The sequence below is a fragment of the Nerophis lumbriciformis genome, linkage group LG01, assembly GCF_033978685.3.
Source record: "Nerophis lumbriciformis linkage group LG01, RoL_Nlum_v2.1, whole genome shotgun sequence".
NCBI lineage: Eukaryota > Metazoa > Chordata > Actinopteri > Syngnathiformes > Syngnathidae > Nerophis > Nerophis lumbriciformis.
Window position 1 is genome coordinate 63,152,501 of NC_084548.2, and position 27,450 is coordinate 63,179,950.

The 27,450-nt window shown below is 39.4% G+C and overlaps 1 protein-coding gene across 2 annotated transcripts in view; it reads left to right on the forward strand.

Moving 5' to 3' along the window:
* The window catches only part of nup210 (nucleoporin 210), a 143,910-nt gene that overhangs the window by 28,015 nt on the left and 88,445 nt on the right, over window positions 1-27,450 (forward strand). For both annotated transcript variants that reach the window (XM_061923652.1, XM_061923662.1), the window contains exons 6-15: window positions 2,066-2,198; window positions 2,269-2,427; window positions 6,938-7,006; window positions 7,086-7,192; window positions 10,846-10,986; window positions 11,052-11,189; window positions 11,277-11,432; window positions 18,109-18,307; window positions 21,424-21,569; window positions 26,503-26,721. In XM_061923652.1, the coding sequence (XP_061779636.1) occupies window positions 2,066-2,198; window positions 2,269-2,427; window positions 6,938-7,006; window positions 7,086-7,192; window positions 10,846-10,986; window positions 11,052-11,189; window positions 11,277-11,432; window positions 18,109-18,307; window positions 21,424-21,569; window positions 26,503-26,721 (1,467 nt within the window). The remainder of the gene's footprint in view (window positions 1-2,065; window positions 2,199-2,268; window positions 2,428-6,937; window positions 7,007-7,085; window positions 7,193-10,845; window positions 10,987-11,051; window positions 11,190-11,276; window positions 11,433-18,108; window positions 18,308-21,423; window positions 21,570-26,502; window positions 26,722-27,450) is intronic.

Below are 27,450 nucleotides of genomic sequence, written 5' to 3' on the forward strand. Positions count from 1 at the left end.
CAGTTTTTTCAAAAGGCATGGCTTTTATTTACAAAAAAAAAAGTATGGCCACTCAGTCAACATTGACAACAACATGACAAAATATTCTGTAACAATGTAAACATTTAAAACTTTAACATTTAACAAAATTAAAAGTAGCTTATTTGCTTTTTAATGTGCAAATATAAAAGTAAACATCCAGTGCAAATCTTAATATTCTGCAATAGTATAAGCATTTCTAAAGTAAAAGTATTGCTTATTTTGCTTTAAAATGTGCAAAAATAAAGATAAACATCCAATTCAAAAAAGTGCAAAACGGAAATATTCTGTAACAACAGTGTAAACATTTCAACAAAAGTAAAAGTATTGCTTATTTGCTAAAATGTGCAAAAATAAAGATAAACATCCAATACAAAAAAGTGCAAAACTAAATATTCTGTAACAACAGTGTAAACATTTCAACAAAAGTAAAACTTTTGCTTATTTTGCTTAATAACACAACAATGATAGTATGATTAAAGTGAAAGTTAATTGTTCGTTTGTACATAGTATACGTAACTGTTAATGTTGTAAAAGGTATTTGCACAACTAATTAACGTTAGCGTTAAAGAGGAGCGCGTCTTTGTAAACACTGAACAGGCACGCCAAACTCTCCTCTCAGAGCGAAACGGTGCTTTAGTTTATGAATTTACAACGCAGATACAAATGACACATTCATGTTTTTGTGTAATGATGACAACGTATACTCACGCGGACGATTGACTAGTTGATGGTGATGGCAAGAACGCTGCCGTTGTGCTGCTATGATAGGCCATTTCCGCTCGACACAGTGTGCATACAACAACATTATTAGCAGAGGTGGGTAGAGTAGCCAGAAATTGTACTCAAGTAAGAGTACTGTTACTTTAGAGATTTATTACTCAAGTAAAAGTAAGGAGTAGTCACCCAAATATTTACTTGAGTAAAAGTAAAAAGTATGTTGTGAAAAAACTACTCAAGTACTGAGTAACATACACACACATATCATATATATATATATATATATATACATACATTGATATATACAGTACATGTTAAAGGTGTTTTAATAATTATACATGCATGTTTAACATATAGATTCCTTTCTTTCATGAAGACAAGAATATAAGTTGGTGTATTACCTGATTCTGATGACTTGCATTGATTGCAATCAGACAGTAGTGCTGGTAACGTCCACGTTTTCAAATGGAGGAGAAAAAAAGTTCCTCCTTTCTGTCTAATACCACATGAAAGTGGTTGTTTTTTGGCATCTTATTTGTCCACCTTCCATATTCGTTTTTATACCCTTTACAAGAAATACATTGGCGGCAAACTCCGTAGCTTGCTAGCTTGTTTGCGCTGGCTTTCGGAGACTCTTTTTTTGAAAGCGCAGGCGCGATGGAGCGGGACTTTTATTGTGAAGACAGGAACTGTGCAGTCAGTCTTTAGGCTTTTGACGGGGTGTACGGTTGAAATACGGTCTTTTTTCCTTCACACTTTTGATTGATTGATTGATTGGAACTTTTATTAGTAGATTGCACAGTACAGTGCATATTCCGTACAATTGACCACTAAATGGTAACACCCGAATAACTTGTTTCAACTTGTTTAAGTCAGGTCATGTGACCCCTGGCTCTGTTTGATTGGTCCAACGTCACCAGTGACTGCATCTGATTGGTGGAACGAAGTGAAACGTCACCAGTAAGGCAGGCACTTTGAAGGTCTGTCTGACAGACCAAAACAAACAAAGCGTGCATTAACAGATCGATAAAAATTAGTAGCGAGCTGAATGTAGATAAAAGTAGCGGAGTAAAAGTAGCGTTTCTTCTTAGGCCGTTTATTGAAATACTCCAACACTTTTGACGACTTTTGGCGTGTTTTTTTCCCCTTGCTCGCACCGCTCGCATCGTCTGCTTTGCGCTCCGCCATGACGGTAGTGTGACGTAAATATGCGACGCGTCGACGAACAAAAACGTCCTCGACGTATTTACGTAACCGATGACGTCGACTACGTCGACGCGTCGTTTCAGCCCTAGTGAACATGATTTATGTGTTTTCTGTGCCGCAGAACGTGCATGCAGCTGAGGTGAAACTGCTGATTTTGGAGAACATCTTGCTGAGCCCGGCACATGACGTCTACCTGCTGGCCGGAACCTCGATCCGGTACCAGGTCCTGAAGATCAGACAGGGCTCCATAACCGGTAAGATTGTGGTTGTGTTTTGAGGATGCGAGTACATTTGAGCTCCTCTGCCAACTTTTTGTCTCTCAAGAGCTGTCGATGCCTTGCGATCAGTACGAGCTGCGCCTTCAGAACAGTGTGGTGGACCCCGGTACTAAACCCGACATTGCCGTGGCCCGTCTGGACCAAAGGACCTCGACGGTTACAGCTGCGCAACTGGGACACATCAATGTGGTGCTGGACCATAAAAGTATCCCTTTGTAATATTCATGCTACTAGACCGTGACCTCTTCTGTCTCACTTGTGTCGTGGAGCCGTGCATTTGGAAAGTATTCATAGCCCTTTTGCACATTTTATCTTGCAGGCTTATTCAAAAATGGAATAAAGTCATTTTTGTCCTCAAAGTTCTACACACAATATCCCACAATGACAATGTGCAGGTTTTTTTTATTTTGCAAATGTATTAAGAATTAAAAAAAATACTAAAACCTGACATGTACATAAGTATTCAGAGCCTTTGATCAATACTGAATACGAGAGATGTCCGATAATGGCTTTTTTGCCGATTTCCGATATTGTCCAACTCTTAATTACCGATTCCGATATCAACCGATACCGATATATACAGTCGTGGAATTAACACATTATTATGCCTAATTTTGTTGTGATGCCCCGCTGGATGCATTAAACCAATGTTTTTCAACCGCGGCACACTAGTGTGCCGTAAGATATTGTCTGGTGTGCCGTGGGAAATTATGTAATTTCACCCATTTGGGCTAAAAATATTTTTTGCAAACCAGTATTTATAATCCGCAAATAATGTGCCGTTGTTGAGTGTCGGTGTTCTCTAGAGCTCGGCAGAGTCACCATGTTATACTCTTCCATATCGGTAGGTGGCAGCAAGTAGCTAATGTCGTAGATGTCGATGTCGAGAACATGGTTTGTCGTGATCACAATATGCAGACAACAGCTTAAACCACAAATAAACCAAAGGCGATTGCCGCTATGAAAAGGCATTGAAGCTTAAGGAAGGCTATGCAAAACGAAACTAAAACTGATCTGGCTGCAAAGTAAACAAAAACAAAATGCTGGACGACAGCAAAGACTTGCAGCGTGTGGAGCAGAGACGGCGTCCACAAAGTACGTCCGTACATGACAATTACAATTACAATCGACAATGTCCCCACAAAGAAGGGTAGCGTTGTTTGCTAAAACAAAGCAAGTGCAGGGAATATCGCTCAAAGGAAGACATAAAACTGCTACAGGAAAATACCAACAAAAAGGAAAAGCCACCAAAATAGGAGCGCAAGACAAGAACTAAATCACTACACACAGGAAAACACCAACAAACTCAAAATAAATCATAGCGTGATGTGACAGGTCGTGACAGTACACCTACTTTGAGACAAGAGCTATTGTGATGCATGGTTGGTTATGGTTTGAATTCATATCCAACAATTGCGAGAACGACTTTTTATTGTCAATATCGGCTGCATTTAGTTTTCTGCTGGTGGTGTGCCTCCGGATTTTTTCAATGAAAAAAATGTGCATTGGCTCAAAAAAGGTTGAAAAACACTGCATTAAACAATGTAACAAGGTTTTCCAAAATAAATCAACTCCAGTTATGGAAAAAAATGCCAACATGGCACTGCCATATTTATTATTGAAGTCACAAAGTGCATTATTTTTTTTTAACATGCCTCAAAACAGCAGGTTGGAATTTGGGACATGCTCTCCCTGAGAGAGCATGAGGAGGTTGAGGTGGGCGGGGTTGTATGTATATTGTAGCGTCCCGGAAGAGTTAGTGCTGCAAGGGGTTCTGGGTATTTGTTCTGTTGTGTTGCGGTGCAGATATTCTCCCGAAATGTGTTTGTCATTCTTGTTTGGTGTGGGTTCACAGTGTGGCGCATATTTGTAACAGTGTTAAAGTTGTTTATACGGCCACCCTCGGTGTGACCTGTATGGCTGTTGACCAAGTATGCATTGGCATTCACTTGTGTGTGTGAAAAGCCATAGATATTATGTGTCTGGGCCGGCACGCAAAGGCAGTGCCTTTAAGGTTTATTGGCGCTCTGTACGTGTACACAGCGGCGTTTTAAAAAGTCATAAATTTTACTTTTTGAAACCGATACCGATAACTTTGAAACCGATACCGATAATTTCCGATATTACAATTTAAAGCATTTATCGCCCAATAATATCGGAAGCCCGATATTATCGGACATCTCTACTGAATACTCAATAATCGCTTCTCTCTTTCCACTTTTTGTTATCTCATTCCCAATGGAATACATTCATTTTTGTCCTCAAAATTCTACACACAATACCCCCATAATGACGATGTGAATTTTTTTTCAAATTTATTGAAATTTAAAATTACATAAGTATTGACAGCCTTTGCTCAATACTTAGTTGATGCACTTTTGGCGGCAATTCCAGCCTCCAGTCTTTTTGAACACGATGCCACAAGCTTGGCACACTTATCTTTAGGCACTTTCATTCCTCTTTACAGCACCTCTCAAGCTTCATCAGGTTGGATGGGAAGTGTTGGTTTTCATACAGGATGTCTCTGTACATTGCTGCATTCATATTTCCCTCCATCTTGACTAGTCTCTCAGTTAATGATTAAAAAACACCCCCACAGCATGATCCTGTCACCACCATGCTTCACTGTAGGGATGGTATTGGCCTGGTGATGAGCTGTGCCTGGTTTCCTCCAAACATTCACGCCAAAGACTTTAGACCATGAGAATTTAGCTTCTCATGGTCTGAGAGTCTTTCAGGTGCATTTTGCCAAACTTTTGACTAAGAAATGGCTTCCGTCTGGCCACTCTACCACACAGGCCTGGTTGGTGGATTGTCCTTCTAGGACAGGGGTCGGCAACCTTTACCAGTCAAAGAGCCATTTTGACCAGTTTCACAAATTATAGAAAACAATGGGAGCCGCATAACCTTTTGAAATTTTAAATGAAATAACACTGCATACAAAGTTTTTTTTTTGCTTTGTGCTATGTATAAATCAGGGGTCTCAGACACGCTGCCCACACCTTTTATATGGAATTTTTAAACTGGTGCGGCACGCAGGTTTTATATGAATAGCGCTTGTCAGCGTCATGCGCGCCGTGATGGTACAACATATAGCGCTCACTACAACCAGCGTGCCTGATCAGTTACATGTTGTATGGGGCTTCCGCTTGCTCACATAGGTGACAGCAAGGCATACTTACTCAACAACCACACAGGTTACACTACTCAGTGGCCTAGTGGTTAGAGTGTCCGCCCTGAGATCGGTAGGTTGTGAGTTCAAACCAAAAGTTCGAGTCATACCAAAGACTATAAAAATGGGACCCATTACCTCCCTGCTTGGCACTCAGCATCAAGGGTTGGAATTGGGGGTTAAATCACCAAAATGATTCCCGGGCGCGGCCACCGCTGCTGCCCACTGCTCCCCTCACCTCCCAGGGGGTGATCAAGGGTGATGGGTCAAATGCAGAGAATAATCTCGCCACACCTAGTGTGTGTGTGACAATCATTGGTACTTTAACTTTAACTTTAACTTTATAAAAAAAACTTTAACACTCTTACTAATAATGCGCCACACTGTGAACCCACACCAAACAAGAATGACAAACACATTTCGGGAGAACATCTGCACCGTAACACAACATAAACACAACAGGACAAATACCCAGAATCCCATGCAGCCCTAACTTTTCCGGGATACATTATACACCCCCGCTACCAAACCCCGCCCACCTCAACCGTCGCACAGAGAGAGAGGGGGCGGGCTTGGTGGTAGCAGGGGTGTATAAAGTATCTCGGAAGAGTTAGGGCTGCATGGGATTCTGGGTGTTTGTTCTGTTGTGTTTATGTTGTGTTAAGGTGCAGATGTTCTCCCGAAATGTGTTTGTCATTCTTGTTTGGTTTTGGTTCAAAGTGTGGCGCATTATTAGTAAGAGTGTTAAAGTTGTTTTATATGGTCACCGTCAGTGTAACATGTGTGGCTGTTGAGTATGCCTTGCTGTCACGTACGTGTGCAAGCAGAAGATGTATATTGTATAACAATTGTTAGGCTGGCACGCTGTTGATACAGATTGTAAAGGGCGTCGAATGTTGTACCATCATAGCACGCCCTTATTATATCTGTAAGGGTGAAAATCGGTGAATATTGATCCCGGGAGTTTTCTGCGAGAGGCACTGAAATCCGGAAGTCTCACGGGAAAATTGGGGGGTTCAGCATTTAAGCTGCTGAGCCGCATCAGAGTGATCAAAGAGCCGCATGCGGCTCCGGAGCCGCGGGTTGCCGACCCCTGTTCTAGGAGGTTCTCCTCTCTGACAGAGTGACCATGGTCTTGGTCATCTCCCTGACTAGACTAAGATGAATGCAGCAATGTACAGAGACATTCAACACTTCCCATCCAACCTGATGGAGCTTGAGAGGTGCTGCAAAGAGAAATGGTTGAAACTGTCCAAAGATTGGTGTGCCAAGCTCGTGGCATCGTATTCAAAAAGACTTGAGGCTGGAATTTCTGCCAAAAGTGCATTGACAAAGTATTGAACAAAGGCTGTCAATACATTGCAAAATAAAAAAACTTTTACATTGTCATTATGGGTTATTTTGTGTAGCATTTTGAGGACAAGAATGAATGTATTCCATTCTAACATAACAAAACATGGAAAAAGAGAAGCGATTATAAATCTTTTTCGGATGCACTGCAAGTATTGAGCTGGTTTCTTCTTCCTTACAAGTACCTACTTAGGTCTTCGGATGCAAGGACTCTTCCGCCTTCCCAACAGCACACTGTTTGTGGTGGACCCCGCCTACCTCGGTCGGTCCCCTCACTCCCATTGATCTCTTTTCTAAGGATTTTTGATGGAATGTTTTATCTCTTGTTTTAATTTGTTTAGGTTTTAAAATCCATCCAGGGGATAGTTGGGTCCTGGAAACAGGCCGAGAGTACGATATCCTGATCGAAGTCTTCGATAAATCTGGAAACAAAATGTACCTCTCGGACGTAAGTGAGATGAGTATTTTAATAAGTTTCTAACACAACATGTACCGTATTTTTCGGAGTATAAGTCGCACCTGCCGAAAATGCATAATATAGAAGTAAAAAAACATATATAAGTCGCACTGAAGCCCGGCCAAACTATGAAAAAAACTGCGACTTATAGTCCGAAATATACGGTAGTTAGCAGTACAGAATATTATTTAAAGATGAATATCATATGTCAGTAAACATCTGGACAAGACTAAGTTGGGTTTTTTTAAACATTATTTTGCAGAAAATGTGGGACCATTAGTGACATAATGTTTGATGTTTAATTTGTCAACAAAAACATCAAACACCTTTATTACGTGTGTCTAAGAGGAGCATCAACATTTAAATATGACATTTCTCTACATCACAATAACTCAACTACTCCATTTTATACCATGTTTGAACACTTTATGGATTTAATACATTGTAAGGTTTCCTTCTGAAATATTGTCAACATTGAAAAAAAATACATTCTGGGCTCTTTCACGTAGATTATAGTTGACATTTTTCAAGATGGTAGACATAATTTCTTACTGGATGTAGTTTTAAATACTAAACACTGGTATGATTGTGTATATATTGTATCTGGAGATGTAGTTTTAAATACTAAACACTGGTATGATTGTGTATATATTGTATCTGCTGATGTAGTTTTATATAATAAACACTGGCATGATTGTGTATATATTGTATCTGCTGATGTAGTTTTAAATACAAAACACTGGTATGATTGTGTATATATTGTATTGTATCTGCTGATGTAGTTTTCAATACTAAACACTGGTATGATTGTATATACATTGTATTTGCTGATGTAGTTTTGAATATTAAACACTGGTGTGATTGTGTATATATTGTATCTGCTGATGTAGTTTTAAATATTAAACACTGGTATGATTGTGTATATACTGTATTGTATATGCTGATATAGTTTTAAATATTAAACACTGGTATGATTGTGTATACATTGTATCTGGAGATATAGTTTTAAATACTAAACACTGGTATGATTGAGTATATATTGTATCTGCTGATGTAGTTTTAAATACTAAACACTGGTATGATTGTGTATATATTGTATCTGCTGATGTAGTTTTAAATACTACACACTAGTATGATTGTGTATATATTGTATCTGGAGATATAGTTTTAAATACTAAACACTGGTATGATTGTGTATATATTGTATCTGCTGATGTAGTTTTCAATACTAAACACTGGTATGATTGAGTATATATTGTATCTCGAGATGTAGTTTTAAATACTAAACACTGGTATGATTGTGTATATATTGTATCTGCTGATGTAGTTTTAAATACTACACACTAGTATGATTGTGTATATATTGTATCTGGAGATATAGTTTTAAATACTAAACACTGGTATGATTGTGTATATATTGTATCTGCTGATGTAGTTTTAAATACTAAACACTGGTATGATTGTGTATATATTGTATCTGCTGATGTAGTTTTAAATACTACACACTAGTATGATTGTGTATATATTGTATCTGGAGATATAGTTTTAAATACTAAACACTGGTATGATTGTGTATGTATTGTATCTGCTGATGTAGTTTTCAATACTAAACACTGGTATGATTGTGTATATATTGTATCTGCTGATGTAGTTTTAAATACTAAACACTGTTATGATTGTATATATACTGTATTGTATCTGCTGATGTAGTTTGAAATACTAAACACTAGTATAATTGTGTATATATTGTATATGCTGATGTAGTTTTAAATACTTAACACTGGTGTGATTGTGTATATAATGTATTGTATCTGCTGATGTAGTTTTCAATACTAAACACTGATATGATTGTGTATATATCGTATCTGCTGATGTAGTTTTAAATAATGAACGTTGGTATGATTGTGTATATATTGTATCTGCTGGTGTAGTTTTCAATGCTAAACACTGGTATGATTGGGTATATATTGTATCTGCCGATGTAGTTTTAAATATTAAACACTGGTATGATTGTGTATATACTGTATTGTATCTGCTGATGTAGTTTTAAATATTAAACACTGGTATGATTGTGTATACATTGTATCTGGAGATATAGTTTTAAATACTAAACACTGGTATGATTGAGTATATATTGTATCTGCTGATGTAGTTTTAAATACTAAACACTGGTATGATTGTGTATATATTGTGTCTGCTGATGTAGTTTTAAATACTACACACTAGTATGATTGTGTATATATTGTATCTGGAGATATAGTTTTAAATACTAAACACTGGTATGATTGTGTATATATTGTATCTGCTGATGTAGTTTTAAATACTACACACTATTATGATTGTGTATATATTGTATCTGCAGATATAGTTTTAAATACTAAACACTGGTATGATTGTGTATATATTGTATCTGCTGATGTAGTTTTCAATACTAAACACTGGTATGATTGAGTATATATTGTATCTCGAGATGTACCGGTAGTTTTAAATACTAAACACTGGTATGATTGTGTATATATTGTATCTGCTGATGTAGTTTTAAATACTACACACTAGTATGATTGTGTATATATTGTATCTGGAGATATAGTTTTAAATACTAAACACTGGTATGATTGTGTATATATTGTATCTGGAGATATAGTTTTAAATACTAAACACTGGTATGATTGTGTATATATTGTATCTGCTGGTGTAGTTTTAAATACTACACACTAGTATGATTGTGTATATATTGTATCTGGAGATATAGTTTTAAATACTAAACACTGGTATGATTGTGTATATATTGTATCTGCTGATGTAGTTTTAAATACTAAACACTGTTATGATTGTATATATACTGTATTGTATCTGCTGATGTAGTTTGAAATACTAAACACTAGTATAATTGTGTATATATTGTATATGCTGATGTAGTTTTAAATACTTAACACTGGTGTGATTGTGTATATAATGTATTGTATCTGCTGATGTAGTTTTCAATACTAAACACTGATATGATTGTGTATATATCGTATCTGCTGATGTAGTTTTAAATAATAAACGTTGGTATGATTGTGTATATATTGTATCTGCTGGTGTAGTTTTCAATGCTAAACACTGGTATGATTGTGTACGTATATATTGTATCTGCTGATGTAGTTTTAAATACTAAACACTGGTATGATTGTGTATATATTGTATCTGCTGATGTAGTTTTAAATACTAAACACTGGTATGATTGTGTACGTATATATTGTATCTGCTGATGTAGTTTTAAATACTAAACACTGGTATGATTGTGTATATATTGTATCTGCTGATGTAGTTTTAAATACTAAACACTGGTATGATTGTGTATGTATATATTGTATCTGCTGATGTAGTTTTAAATATTAAACACTGGTGTGATTGTGTATTGATTGTATCTGCTGATGTAGTTCTGTTGTAGTTGTAAAAAAAAAGAAGAAAAAAAAAGGCCGATACGACATAAGTCCAAATGCCAAATATCGGCGCTGCTAATCGGTCGTTCTTACAGCGGTTGTTTTGTTTCCATACTGCACACTTTCTTTACACAGGACAGTGTTTCTGTCCTTTTGGCTTCTTTTGAATCCATTGTCGGTGGAAGCAAACCTAATGACGTCGCTCTTGTTTTTTGGCAGAATATCCGCATTGACTCGGTTTTCCCTCTGGATCACTTTGAAATCCTGCATTCCTCCCTGAATGGATCCTATCACCGTGTCAAAGCTCTAAAAGAAGGCCTGACCCTCTTTGATGCCACCTTAAGAGCTGTGGTGGATGAAGTGAGTGCCTTCACGTGACCTTCTGTCCACCTCCGCAGCTACATCCTTTTCTGTCTTCTGTTTAGAGGGGAAGGGTCCACATGCTGGTCAACCCGGTCCACAATGAACAGGATGTGGAAATGTATCAAGCCATAGTTCTGACTCCCAGCATTCTCACATTCCCATGGCAACCCAGGGTGGGCGCTTATCAGTACACAATTAAGGTACGGTTCATCAGTATGTGTGAGGCGCATGTTGCCAGTTAGCCTTCATACAGTTCCTCGGACTGTTTTTCCTCCATACTGTGATAGGCAACAGGCGGCAGTGGAAACTTCAGCTGGTCTTCCTCCAACACGGCTGTGGCCACAGTGACGGTCAAAGGCGTGATGACCACGGTCAGCGACATCGGTGTTAGTGTGGTCTATGCTCATGATCTGCGCAACCCACTCCACTTTGGACAGATGAAGGTATGACCACTCAGCCTTTTTGACTCTGGGGCCCACTCAAACCTTAACACTGAATTAGTTATCTTACTCTTCATTTTTAATCGTTTTTTAATAATCATATCTAACCTACTTACAGTTGACAACATTGTCAAATGATAGGCTTTGGCCCTATGGTTAAGAAACACTAATGATTTATTTTTATTACTGTGGAGGTCGCTACTCTCAGTGGAACCGCTCGGAAGCGACCTACACACACTTCACAGGAGCCAGCCGTGCAAGGTTGAACAAAGTTTTAACGTACATAGATTCTATCACAAGTGTTCTCTCGAGCAGGACGCGACTTTTCAGCCACGTCCGTATCCTCTCTCCCCTCCTGCTCCCGGCCGCTTACTGTTAAAGACAACAGATGATTAGATTAACACGTACCACCTGTGAAATCTAATCACCTGCCAGCTGTGTCTCGCCGATGGTGCTCGTCCTCAGCACCATAGACAGAGGCGGTGACCTTTGCTCCTGCAGGCGCGCTGGCCACTCCTCCCTCCACAATTACATTTTCAAAAATGTTTTTTTATTAAAGGGCCAGTACCATTTCAACACAGCCAGGGCCCGGGGATGACACAAAACCGGCAAGTTCTATTCAGAACTTAGGAAAGACTAGGAATTTTACATTAATGTCCTAAAATGGTAGAATGGTCCTGTTGTTGGTCCCTGGGATTTCCTTTCATTTTTAGTGTTTAGTGTTGTTTATTGAGTACCGTATTTTCCGGACCGTAGGGCGCACCAGATTATAAGGCGCATTAAAGGAGTCATATTATATATATTTTTTCTGAATGGAAAACACTTCCTTGTCGTCTACATAACATGTAATGGTGGTTCTTTGGTCAAAATGTTGCATAGATGATGTTTTACAGATCATCTTCAAGTTGCTTTCTAACAGTCGCTTCAGGATGCGCCGATTTGTGGGCGGTCCTATTTACGTGACTCACCTTTGGCAGCGTCGTCTTCCCGTCATCTTTGTTGTAGTGGTGTAGCGTGCAAGGACGGGAGTGGAAGAAGTATCAAAAGATGAAGCTAACTGTTTTAATGACATTCAGACTTAACTTCAATCAATACCGGAGCAGCATCTCCTCATCCGTGATACACTAGTGCAGGGGTGCTCACACTTTTTCTGCAGGCGAGCTACTTTTCAATTGATCAAGTCGTGGGGATCTACCTTATTCATATATATCATTTATATTTACTTATTTATGAAATATATGTTTTTGTTAACAAGGTAAAGGTGTTTAATGATAATGCAATGATGTTTAACACATATAGTTAATATTGTTATTAAATTAAAGGTGTTTAATGATAATTCAAGAATGTTTAATACATATAGTTAATATTGTTAACAGTTTGAAGGTGTTTATAGATAATACAAGCATGTTTAACACATAGTTAATATTGTTAATAAGTTAAAGGTGTTTAAAGATAATACAAGCATGTCTAACACATATAGTTAATATTGTTAATAAGTTAAAAGTGTTTAATGATAATACAAGCATGTTTAACACATATAGATTCATTTCTTTCATGAAGACAAGAATATAAGTTGGTGTATTACCTGATTCTGATGACTTGCATTGATTAGAATCACATACCTGCCAACTACTTCGGTTTTCCCGTAATTAGTACGGTTTTCATCAACCTATTTCGGGTTACGGTTGCAGTGATAAAAAATACGGTTTTTCATTAATTAAATTATTTTTTTTTTTTTTAAGTTTTATTCACGAAATCGCGTAACAACAATGACAATCGACACTGCTTCCCGTAACTTCCTATCGAGCCATTCCGAATGCCATGCGCGAGGCTATTTATAGCACCGCTGCCAAGCACGAGGCACCAGTTGCCATTGTTTCCAAACGAGCGAACAATCATGGAATCAGCCGGAGAAAAATCGCAAACGAGTCTTAAACCGAAAAGAAAACTGCAGTCATTCTGTGAAGAATATTCAAAAGCCTATCCGGGAATAATTATCCGTTCCAAAAAGGGTGAAAACTACGCGAATTGCACCTTGTGCAGACAAGATTTTTCGATCGGACACGGAGGAATTAGCGATGTAAAAACCACAAAAAGGTAATGACACCAATGTTATCTATTGGAATTGTTTAGTACTGTTATACTGTTAAAAGTGTTTATACTATTTATGCTTTCAAGTCCAAGTTGAAGAAATCTTGTTAAATGTTGACAGCATAACTACCAAAATACAGAAGTATGTCCTTAATATTTTTGCAGTGCTATTTCTGTTGAAAAGTTAAAATGATTACATTAGAGATGTGATGTGCCACTTTTCAAGTGTCTGATGGCTTAAATTAATTTTCATTAATTTTTCATATTTTGAATTCTTTTGAAAGGCTTACAAAAAAACTACATTTGAATTGTAATTCCATGCTATTGACAGGACTATTAGTTTTAATGAAGTTAGCTTACCATGTTTACAGTATGATAATTGTGATAGAAATGTGAATTTTAGGCACAGAATATTTTTTACAATTGAACAAGGCAGTAGATTATACAAGCTTGGACAGAAAGTTAATAATGACACCAATTTTTGGAATTGTTTAGTACTCTTTTACCATTTGTTTACTGTAAAAAGTGTTTATACTGTTTATACTTTCAATTAACAAATTGAAGTCTTGTGAAAGGTTGACAGGATAACTGGCATTAACTGTCAAAATAATTTCAAACTATTGAAGTTAGCTTACAGAATAAACATGTCAATCAACCCATATGATTTTTGCTGTAATATTTTTGTTTTGAAAAGTCACTGTGACTGATAGAAAAGTGATGGTTTTAGCAACATTTTAACCTGTCTGAATGCTAATAATCATTTTGCGTCGGGCTCGCCCCCCTGAACCCCCCACCAGGACTTTGTCCTGGACCTACCGGGGCCTGCGGCCCCTGGACCCTGGCTACTAGGTTTTTCTGATTTCAAAAGTTGGCAGGTATGGAATCAGACAGTGGTGCGGATAACGTCCGCATTTTCGAATGGAGGAGAAAAAAAGTCCTCCTTTCTGTCCAATACCACATGAAAGTGGTTGGTTTTTGGCATCTTATTTATCCAGCTTCCGTACTCCTTTGTATACACTTTACAAGAAATACATTGTCTGCAAACTCCGTAGCTTGCTAGCTTGTGCACGCCAGCTTTCTGAGACTCTTATTTTGTTAGCGCAGGCAGGATGAAGCAGAGCTTTTATTGTGCAACTGTGCAGTCGGTCTTTGGAGTTTTGACGACAGGTACGGCGCCAGAGTCTGTTGAAATAAAGTGTTTCTCGCCTTCCTGTTGGTAATTTTAATGAGCAGCAGCCAGCGTCATCTCAGAAGACCCTCGGGTGCCGTGAATGTCAATCAAGTGACGAAAGTGACGTCATAGTGAAGATTTATGATCGCTCATTTTTAGGACTATTTTTTTAATGCCTGGCTGGCGATCGACTGACACACCCTCCGCGATCGACCGGTAGCTTGCGATCGACGTAATGAGCACCCCTGCTCTAGTGCAATAACAAAGCCGGAAATGTGTCCTGTGAAAAACCGACTACTACTAAAGTTCCTTGGGTGAATAATGTAAACTCACTACACCGGTATGTTTTAGCGCTTTCATGGTGAGTTTACTGAGAGATATAAATAAGAACTTTACACTACCGTATATTAGAAATGGCAACAGTCGAGGATGGATGTCCCATAACAAGAAGATAGTGAAAAAGAAGAAGCTTATCGACTACAGTGTTTCCACGGACTAAAATGGCGCACTCGTGCAAATTTTCAGGACTTATGCAGATCCCAAATATAGATCAACAGGTACCAGAAGGTAAGACAAGTTGGTTTTGCATAATAATGCGAAACGAAACGCCAGATAATGTCTTACATTATACACACACCATAATAATACTTGTATGTTGAAGCACAGTACAATCCATCAAGTGGCGCGGCTTCATAGCTTACCAAAGTCGTACTAAAACATTTTGATAGATTTTTGAGCGCCGTGTGTAATGTTCTATATTTTCAATGGAACATGTACAATTTTGGTGGTGTTTACTTGAGTCATATTGCAGTCTACACGTATCTTTTATGTGTGACTGCCATCATACTGCAGTCTACACGTATCTCTTATGTGTGACTGCCATCTACTGGTCAGACTTATCATTACACCATGTACCAAATTAAATAGCTTCGAGGTCGGTAAGCACAACCAAAATGATTCCGTACATTAGGCGCACCGGGTTATAAGGCGCTGTCACGCCAAATTTCTTCCCCCTACAAACCCCCCCCCCCCCCCCCCCCCCTCCCCCATTTACTTCCGGGGCCATTTCCTCTTACGCCATTGACAGCGATCGATAACACTTCGGCTTTGACACAGGACAGCAGCACACACAATATTGTAGTGAAATGGTTTCAACAATAATGTTGATTTAAAGCAGTGGTTCTCAAATGGGGGTACGCGTACCCCTGGGGGTACTTGAAGGTATGCCAAGGGGTACGTGAGATTTTTTTTTTAAATATTCTAAAAATAGCAACAATTCAAAAATCCTTTATAAATATATTTATTGAATAATACTTCAACAAAATATGAATGTAAGTTCATAAACTGAACATCAAATCAAGTAGGCTATTCCATTCATTACAATGCAACAATGCAATATTCAGTGTCGACAGCTAGATTTTTTGTGGACATGTTCCATAAATATTGATGTTAAAGATTCCTTTTTTTGTGAAGAAATGTTAAGAATTAAGTTCATGAATCCAGATGGATCTCTATTACAATCCCCAAAGAGGGCACTTTAAGTTGATGATTACTTCTATGTGTAGAAATCTTTATTTATAATTGAATCACTTGTTTATTTTTCAACAAGTTTTTAGTTATTTTTATATCTTTTTTTGCAAATTGTTCAAGAACGACCACTACAAATGAGCAATATTTTGCACTGTTATACAATTTAATAAATCAGAAACTGATGACATAGAGCTGTATTTTAATTATTTATCTCCTTTTTTCAACCAAAAATGCTTTGCTCTGATTAGGGGGTACTTGAATTAAAAAAATGTTCACAGGGGGTACATCACTGAAAAAAGGTTGAGAACCACTGATTTAAAGTACAGACATTTAACAGTATTATATATTAATTAATATTAGTGAAATGGTTTCAACAATAATGTTGATTTAAAGTACAGACATTTAACAGTATTATATATTAATTAATATTTTTTGCACGTTACCACGAAGACAGAAGTTCCCAGCAGCGGCCCTAACACTCCGCCTGGAATTTTCCCTAACACTCCGCCTGGAATTTTTCGAAGCCTGCTGGTGTTTGACATAAGTCCCCTGGGAAAGATAAAGACAAATGTCATTCAGTGACACCACCATTTTCAGGAGATTTGGATTCTATCGATCGCTGTCAATGACGTAAGAGGAAATGACGTAAGTAAGAGGAAATGACCCCGGAAGTAAATGGGGGAGGGGTCGGCAACCCAAAATGTTGAAAGAGCCATATTGGACCAAAAATACAAAAAAAAATCTGTCTGGAGCGGCAAAAAATTAAAAGCCATATCACATACAGATAGTGTGTCATGAGATATAAATTGAATTAAGAGGACTTAAAGGAAACTAAATTACCTCAAATATAGCTACAAATGAGGCATTATGATGCAATATGTACATATAGCTAGCCTAAATAGCATGTTAGCATCGATTAGCTTGCAGTCATGCAGTGACCAAATATGTCTGATTAGCACTCCAACAAGTCAATAACATCAACAAAACTCACCTTTCATGCACAACCTTAAAAGTTTGGTGGACAACATGAGACAGAAAAAGAAGTGGCATAAAACACGTCCTCGAAAGTCGGAGAAAGTTAGACATGTAAACAAACTACGGTGAGTTCAAGGACCGCCAAAATTAGTAGGACAAAACGGCGCTCGCCAAATACTCGAATCAGTGAAGCATGTTTAATATAAACAGTGTGCTTTATAACAATTAGGGAGGTTTGTGTCATGTTTGTCCTCTTACAGAAGCTATAGTAAAACAAAAAATAGATTTTTTTCCCCTCATCTTTTCCATTTTTCATACATTTCTGAAAAAGCTCCAGAGAGCCACTAGGGCGGCGCTAAAGAGCCGCGGGTTGCCGACCCCTGTTGTAGGGGTAAGAAATTTGGCGTGACAGCAGAGAAAATGAAAGTGCGCCTTATAGTCGGAAAAATACGGTAGGCTAAAACGCCCCCTGGGCCAATCTTCATGCTAAACTTGCGATCCCTCACAAGCCACACTGAGGACTCCGGCGAGTCGCACTCAGCCCGCGGGCTGTAGTTTGGTCACCCCTCTAATGTAACATAATGATCCACTTTAGAAACTGTTGAAATATTTACAAAGTAGAAAGAGGAATTCTGAGAAACAGTTCATGAGAACTGTACAGAAAGTAGACAAATGTTTTAGTAATTCCTATGAAATGAAATGGAAAAGGGGTTGTAATAAATAAGCTCTGCTTTTTCCTACTCCTTTGTTGACGCTAATACCACAAAGTTGAAAGACTGTTTTTTTTCCTTTCAAAAAAATCTATGTATTGTACTGGTTTTGAAAGTAAAAAAAAACATCCTTTGCACTTTTCAGTCTGTTTGGTCGCCCCTGATAAGAGAAATGATATATATTTATATTTATTTATTTTAGGTGTACGTGGTTGAACCCGTGGCCATGGACTTTGCTCCCTGCCAAGTGGAAGCCCGGGTGGGCCTGACTCTGGATCTGCCCCTCAGGATATTTGGCCTGCTGGAGGAGGAGGGGCTGGAGCGCGTCATGTTGAGCGACTGCTCCCACTTTGACCTGCAGGTTGATGAGGAGAGTCAAGGCATCTTTCAGCAGCTGGAAGGTGATTGTTGGCCAGCAGTACTTCACTCATGGAGTCATTCATTGATCATTTTCTTTTCTTCACTCACATAGCAGACATAATGCCAACTGCAACAGAGAAAGGTCATTTAGCAACATTTAACAATGATTCATGTTGCTTTTTCTACCAACACCTCCGACAATGAAGCACAATCTGGCTGCAAAGTAAAAGTATTGCCTCACATTTTAGTTACACATTGGATAGAGACCAACCGATACGTTTTTTCAGTGCCGATACCGATTTTTAGTAGTCAAGGAGGCCGATAAGCAACATTCATTTGCAGTAAAAGTTATTTAAAAATGAATATTGTATGTCAGCAAACATCTGGATAAGGCTTTAAGTAGTTTTTTAACATGATTTTTTAGTAAAGGTGGGACCAGTAGTGACGTAATGTTTAATGTTGTTCAATTTATCAACAAAAAACATCAAACACCTTTATTACGTGTGTCTAAGACAGGGGTCGGCAACCTTTATCAGTCAAAGAGCCATTTTGACCAGTTTCACAAATTATAGAAAACTATGGGAGCCGCAAAAAATTTATGAAATTTTAAATGAAATAACACTGTATATAAAGACTTTTTTTGCTTTGCGCTATGTATAAACCAGGGGTGCCCACACCTTTCTTTGGGATTTGAAAGCTGGTGCGGCACGCGGGTTTTAACTGAATGGCGCTTGTCAGCGTCATTCGTGCTGTGTTTGTACAGCATATAGTACCCACCATAAACAGCGTGCCTGATCAGCCTCACGTTGTATGTGGCTTTTGCCTGCTCACGTAGGTGACAGCAACACATACTTGTTCAACAACCACACAGGTTACACTGACGGTGGCAGTATAAATTTTTTTTTAACACTCTTACTAATAATGCGCCACACTGTGAACCCACACCAAACAAGAATGACAAACACATTTCGGGAGAACATCTGCACCTTAACACAACATAAACACAACAGGACAAATACCCAGAATCCCATGCAGCCCTAACTCTTCCGGGATACATTATACACCCCCGCTACCAAACCCCGCCCACCTCAACCGACGCATAGAGAGGGGGTGGGGGGGTTGATGTGTGACGGAGCAGGGTTGGGGTGGGGGCGGGGTTTGGTGGTAGCAGGGGTGTATAATATAGCCCGGAAGAGTCAGGGCTGCATGGGATTCTGGGTGTTTGTTCTGTTGTGTTTATGTTGTGTTAAGGTGCAGATGTTCTCCCGAAATGTGTTTGTCATTCTTGTTTGGTTTTGGTTCAAAGTGTGGTGCATTATTAGTAAGAGTGTTAAAGTTGTTTTATATGGTCACCGTCAGTGTAACCTGTGTGGCTGTTGACCAAGTATGCCTTGCTGTCACGTACTTGTGGAAGCAGAAGATGTATATTGTATAACAAATGTTGGGCTAGCACGCTGTTAATATACATTGTAGAAGGCGCCAATGTTGTACCATCATGGTACGCTTTTATTATAGCTGTAAGGGTGAAAATCGGTGAATATTAATCCCGGGGGAGTTTTCTGCGAGAGAAACTGAAATCCGGAAGTCTCACGGGAAAATCGGGGGGTTCAGCAAGTAAGCTGCTGAGCCGCATCAGAGTGATCAAAGAGCCGCATGCTGCTCCGGAGCCGCGGGTTGCCGACCCCTGGTCTAAGAGGAACATCAACATTTTATTTCAAAATAAGGCAAATCTCCTGGGAAAATTTGTAAAAATATGACATTTCTCTACATCAAAATAACTTATATACTCCATTTTATACAATTTTATAACACTTTATGGATTTATTACATGAAAAACCCTGAAATATTGTCAACATTTACAAAACCCAAAACCAGTGAAGTTGGCACGTTGTGTAAATGGTAAATAAAAACAGAATACAATGATTTGCAAATCATTTTCAACCTATATTCAATTGAATAGACTGCAAAGACAAGATACTTAACGTTCGAACTGGAAACCTTTTTTTATTTTTTGCAAATATTAGCTCATTTGGAATTTGATGCCTGCAACATGTTTCAAAAAAGCTGGCACAAGTGGCAAAAAAGACTGAGAAAGTTGAGGAATGCTCATCAAACACTTATTTGGAACATCCCACAGGTGAAGAGGTGGGTGCCATGATTGGGTATAAAAGCAGCTTCCATGAAATGCTCAGTCATTCACAAAAAAGGATGGGGCGAGGGTCACCACTTTGTGAACAAATGCATGAGAAAATTGTCCCAACAGTATAAGAACAACATTTCTCAACCAGCTATTCAAGGAATTCAGGGATTTCACCATCTACGGTCTGTAATATCATCAAAAGGTTCAGAGAATCTGGTGAAATATCACTGCATGTAAGCGGCAAGGCCGAAAACCAACATGACCTTCGATCCCTCAGGCGAAACTGCATCAAAAAGCGACATCAGTTGGTCGCTACATCTGTAAGTGCAAGTTAAAACTCTACTATGCTAAGCCAGAGCCATTTATCAACAACACCCACACTAATAAGTCTCCTATTAGTCATCCATATCTGTCATGTTGTTGTTTATTGGACTCACGGAACATGAAATGCTGAGAGCTCCATTAATGAGCCCACACTTGGACGGAGGCTTGTTGTGCGAATCCATCGCTGCAGTAACCGATACAAACAAAACGAGACTGGGAAGACACCAGGAAAGACGGACAAAAACAGGAAAAATAAAAGTTTTGACAGGGGTGGGGGGTATGAGCAGACCAGGGAATAATTCTCACAAAAAGTCAAGAAACTGACCTGTCAGATATGAAAACATATTTGGTGTGACTTATTGACAAAGAGAGATGTTTTATTCTTAAAAGAATTTAAAAAATATTACTATCGAGTTCACTAATGATGTTTTGAATGCCAAATCCTGGTATCACATATATATTGCATCTGCTAATGTAGTTCTGTAGTAGTTGTTACAAAAAAAGGCCTATAGCGATACACGTCAAAATGAGTCTGTAATATTCTGTTTAATGGGCCTTGCATCATGTTTTCGTGTTTTCAATCATTGGAAAAGTAAGCAGGAATGAATCAAGATAAGGAGATAAGAGGGTATTTGCACAATTCCATTGTGCTGATTTCATGGGTCTCCTAACCCTTATTTGTGTGCGCCACAGGTGGCCTGGCTCCAGGTGTGGGACACTGCAGCGGGGTGAAAGCCAAAGCCCTCGCCCCCGGCTACACCACTCTCTTGGTCAGCTATATCCATGGCAACGTTCACCTCAGTGCCAAGATCACCATTGCAGCCTATGTTCCCCTCGCTGTGAGTGTCCTCTCACATATTGTGTCTGAAAATGTGGTCATTAGTGTGTAACTGGGTGCCATGATGGTACCTGTGCTGACTTCAAGTACCGGTACTGTAAAATGCTGCATATTCCATGTCTGTTGCTCTAATCATTGTGACAATGTGTGCTGACTTCAAGTACTGTAAAATGCTGCATATTCCATGTCTGTTGCTCTAATCATTGTGACAATGTGTTTAACATTGTATGAATTCATCACCAGGAATGCACAATATTGTACTTTTCATTACGGATAACCGATGACTTATGTCAAACGTGGATTTGACAAAGTGTACATGTAGACCTGGGCCGATATTTGATAATGAAAATGAACCAGGATAAGTTTGCCAGCCTCGATAACCGCCGTGTGCACGCCTTGTTGCAAGAGGCATCAAAAAGCGACATCAGTGTGTAAAGGATATCACCACATGTGCTCAGGTACACTTCAGAAAACCACTCTCAGTAACTATAGTTGGTCGCTACATCTGTACGTGCAAGTTAAAACTCTACTATGCAAAGCGAAAGCTATTTATCAACAACACCCAGATGGGCGTTTGTACTACATGCACATAAATGGTAGTAATACCCACTGTAAAACACCCGACTGTTAGTATTACCTTATTAGATTAAAATGATTGTAAAACCGTGATTAATAGCTAAGAGTTTTAGCTTGCTAATTACTAACTTAGATGCTAACATGAAAACAAGAGACATTAACGTCTTTCCCCATTTCGAAACCACATTCCCTAATTTAAACTTGTACGAACTACTAAGATGCAGAACTAACATTGAACATAAAGGATGTGCTGTCTTTATACAAAGTGATAGATACAAAGTTCACAGTGTCAAGTTGAAACAAACAAAGGTCCTTTTAACAGGAAGTGAACTCGGGTGATGTCACATAAACCGTAATTGTATTCTGTTTGTATTTACCATTCACACAACGTGCCAACTTCACTGGTTTAGAGTTTTGTATATTTATTTCACTTTATTCATACTATTGAAGTGTTTAAATTACTATTTTGTGTGCCATAAAATTTCATAGAAAAAAAACAAACCCAAAAAGTATTAGCTTTGGACAAAATGTGTGCATTTTCTTTTTTTAAGTAGCGTTTGAGAAAGCGTTTAAACACCGAGACAGTTTCCAAAGCACTTATTTTGCAACAATATGGGATAACATAATCATGCATTTGTTCATCTAGCACACAGGAGTTAAACGCAAGGCCTAGGGGCCAAATCTTCCCTGCCACATTATTTTATGTGGCCCGCGAAAGCCTGGAAATAATATGCGTTAATAAAATGCTTCATTTTTTTCTTACTAAATATGTTTGTTCTTTCCCATTTGACATTAAAAATCATGTACAGCATGCAATTGCATGTATTTTAAAATTCAATATTATCAAAATCAAAATATTATATTATCATGTATTCCAAAAATATTTTTTTGTTAAAATAAAGATAAATACTGTACTTAAATATCTGATTGACTTATGATTTCAAAACAAACTATAAATCAAAGCATAGGCTGTAAAATTGACAACAGATTTTACGGTTAAATTTAGTTTTTTTACCGTAAAATCAACTTTGGCACTGTTTTTTTTCTATATACAGTAAGACACTAAAACATTAAAAAAAAACATTAAAACAACCATATTTTACGGTAAAAACAAACAAACTGGCAGGCCTGTTTCTTGAATTTTACCGCTAAAAACAGTGGTATTGTTTTTCCATTCATTGCATTTATTACATTTTTTTATATGCTGTAAAAAACCCACTGATTTTACTGTAAAATTCTGGTGATTGAACTGCCAGTTTTTAAAGTAAAATTTCAATATTTTTTTTTACAGTTTATGTAAAAAAATATATACCGTATTTTCCGGACCACAGGGCACACCGGATTATAAGGCGCACTGGCGATGAATGGTCTATTTTCAATCTTTTTTTCATATATAAGGAGTCTTTTTTTTTTTTTTTCCCAAGTTGAAAACACTACATAACATGTAATAGTGGTTCTTTGGTCAAAATGTTGCATGGATTATGTTGTTGATAAATGGCTTTTGCCTTACATAGTAGAGTTTTAACTTGCACTTACAGATGTAGCGACAAACTGTCTTTCTGACCGTAGCTTCAGGATGCGCTGTTTTGTGGGCGGTCTTATTTACGTGGCTCAACTTCGGTACCGTCTTTTCTCCGTCATCTTTGTTGTAGCGGTGTAGCGTGCAAGGACGGGAGTGGAAGAAGTGTCAAAAGATGGAGCTAACTGTTTTAATGACATTCAGACTTTACTTCAATCAATAACAGAGCAGCATCTTCTCATCCGTGGCTCACTAGTGTAACAACAAGGCCGGAAATGTGTTCCGTGAAAAACCGTCCGACCAGAACTCTCAGATATAAGTAAAAACTTTACACTACTTTATATTAGAAATGGCAACAGCCTTCCCGGTAAGGTCTATTCAGGTGTACTGGAGAGGAGGCTACGCCGGATAGTCGAACCTCGGATTCAGGAGGAACAGTGTTTTTTTCGTCCTGGTCGTGGAACTGTGGACCAGCTCTATACTCTCGGCAGGGTCCTTGAGGGTGCATGGGAGTTTGCCCAACCAGTCTACATGTGCTTTGTGGACTTGGAGAAGGCATTCGACTGTGTACTCCGGGAAGTCCTGTGGGGAGTGCTCAGAGAGTATGGGGTAACGGACTGTCTTATTGTGGCGGTTCGCTCCCTGTATGATCAGTGTCAGAGCTTGGTCCACATTGCCGGCAGTAAGTCGGACCCGTTTCCAGTGAGGGTTGGACTGCGCCAGGGCTGCCCTTTGTCACCGATTCTGTTCATAACCTTTATGGACAGAATTTCTAGGCGCAGTCAGGGCGTTGAGCGGATCCGGTTTGGTGGCTGCAGGATTAGGTCTCTGCTTTTTGCAGATTATGTGGTCCTGATGGCTTCATCTGGCCGGGATCTTCAGCTCTCACTGGATCGGTTCGCAGCCGAGTGTGAAGCGACTGGGATGGGAATCAGCACCTCCAAGTCCGAGTCCATGGTTCTCGCCCAGGAAAAGGGTGGAGTGCCATCTCCGGGTTGGGGAGGAGATCTTGCCCCAAGTGGAGGAGTTCAAGTACCTCGGAGTCTTGTTCACGAGTGAGGGAAGAGTGGATCGTGAGATCGACAGGCGGATCGGTGCGGCGTCTTCAGTAATGCGGACTCTGTATCGATCCGTTGTGGTGAAGAAGGAGCAGAGCCGGAAGGCAAAGCTCTCGATTTACCGGTCGATCTACGTTCCCATCCTCCCCTATGGTCATGAGCTTTGGGTCATGACCGAAAGGACAAGATCACGGGTACAAGCGGCCGAAATGAGTTTCCTCCGCCGGGTGGCAGGGCTCTCCCTTAGAGATAGGGTGAGAAGCTCTGTCATCCGGGGGGAGCTCAAAGTAAAGCCGCTGCTCGTACACATCGAGAGGAGCCAGATGAGGTGGTTCGGGCATCTGGTCAGGATGCCACCCGAGGGAGGTGTTTCGGGCACGTCCGACCGGTAGGAGGCCACGAGGAAGACCCAGGACACGTTGGGAAGACTATCTCTCCCGGCTGGCCTGGGAACGCCTCGGGATCCCCCGGGAGGAGCTAGACGAAGTGGCTGGGGAGAGGGAAGTCTGGGCTTCCCTGCTTAGGCTGCTGCCCCCGCGACCCGACCTCGGATAAGCGGAAGAAGATGGATGGATGGATGGATGGATGGATGGCAACAGCGGAGGATGAATGTCCCATAACAAGAAAATAGAAAAAAAGAAGAAGCTTATCGACTACGGTGTCGGCACGGACTACAAAGGCGGAGGCGCGCAATTTTTCAGGACTTATGCAGATTCCAAATACAGATCAGCAGGTACCAGAAGGTAAAAAAAGTTGCTTTTGCATAATATTGTAAAACAAAAATGTCTTACATGATTATACACACACCATAATAATACTTGTATGTTGAAGCACAGTACAACCCATCAGGCTTCATAGCTTGCCAAAGTTGTTCTAAAACATTTTGATAGATTTTTGAGTGCCGTGTGTAATGTTCTATATTTTCTATGGAACATATAAAATGTTGGCGTTGTTTACTTGAGTCATATTGCAGTCTACACATATCTCTTATGTGCGACTGCCATCATATTGCAGTCTACACGTATCTCTTATGTGTGACTGCCATCTACGAGTCACACTTATCATTTCACCATGTACCAAATAAAATAGCTTCGAGGTCGGTAAGCACAACCAAAATGATTCCGTATGTCAGGCGCACCGGGTTATAAGGCGCACTGTCGAGTTTTGAGAAAATGAAAGGATTTTAAGTGCACCTTATAGTCCGATAAATACGGTAATCATCTCTTTGTTCATCTGGCAGCAATTTTTATTTGTACGCTGACACGCTCTCACAGTCACAAAGTTTAGCCGGAACCATGGTCCTGATTCTGTTTCTGCGCTTTAAAGAGCCAATTAGTCTTTGTCCTCGAAGGCGGCAAAGCCGCACGTGCACGCACCTGTGCACACGCACGCACAAAGCCTGCCCTCGCAATCAAGACAGAAACGCGATCATCAGCGACTGTTCAAATCCTCCCCTCTTGGGTTTCTTCTAGCCTCCATGCATTTTAATTATGCATTATACGCCCGCTCGTCTGATTTATACGCGCACGCCTCTCTCTCTGCTGCATAGGAATGAGAGCCTTGTTGTACAATGCAGGATTCAGCACCAGGAAATAAGATGAGGTGACAAATGTTTAACACAGTGAATGACATCGTCTTTTTGAATTCCTCACTTGCTGAGATTGTGTTATTGTTGTTCAAACGTTGTTTCTCTGACCCACTTTAGCTTCTCTGTACTGTTTCACTGTAACAACACTACGTTCGCCTGCTTGTAAAGTTGTCGTGAATGTGTGTTTTGGCAGGCCATCGACCCCGCATCTGTGGCTGTCGTGACTCTCGGTTCCTCCAAAGACATGCTGTTTGAAGGGGGGCCTCTGCCGTGGGTCCTGGAGCCCTCCAAATTCTTCTGCAACTTGAAAGCCGAGCATGAAGAACACGTGAGCCTCAGTCTGACCAGCCCGCCGGCCCATAATTACAAGCAGCACTGGGTCAGAGCAACCTGCAGAGCGCTGGGAGAGCAGGTGACATCTTCATACTGTGTCCTGGGGCCGTATTTATCAAGCGTCTTAGAATTACTGTCTGCTAAGAGTTGACTTATGAGTAAAGAAATTCTTCTCTGAAAGTTGCACTTAAAAGTAAGTTATAAAGCGTCTTACTCACATTTTCAGCGAAGTGTAGGACTGAATCTTAAGTGTCACACTCAGAGCTGAATTACGACACTACTATGTGCCGTAAACGGAATTTTAGGTGACGTCATTTCTGTGTCCATAGAAATGACCAATCACGGAAGGGAATCCCTTGTCTAAGAATAAAGAAAAATCTTAGAAATATTTAAGTGGACAATGGGAGTGTATATTTTGACAATAAACTACAAAATAATACAAAACAAACAATATTGGCAATGAATCAAAAATAAATGTTTCCTTTTCTTTCCAATTCATTTTCCCAGTGGCGAGATATCGAAGCATTGTGATGACCTTTAGTTCTGCTGTGAAAGCTCTGCTGCGTGATGTTGCTGATAAGATGACGCCCCTTATTAAATCTGTGACAAAAATAATACCCGCTCTGTCTAAACCAGGGGTCGGCAACGCGCGGCTCTAGAGCCGCATGCGGCTCTTTAGCGCCGCCCTAGTGGCTCTCTGGAACTTTTTAAAAAATGTATGAAAAATAGAAAAAGATGAGGGGAAAAAATATATTTTTTGTTTTAATATGGTTTCTGTAGGAGGACAACCATAACACAAACCTCCCTA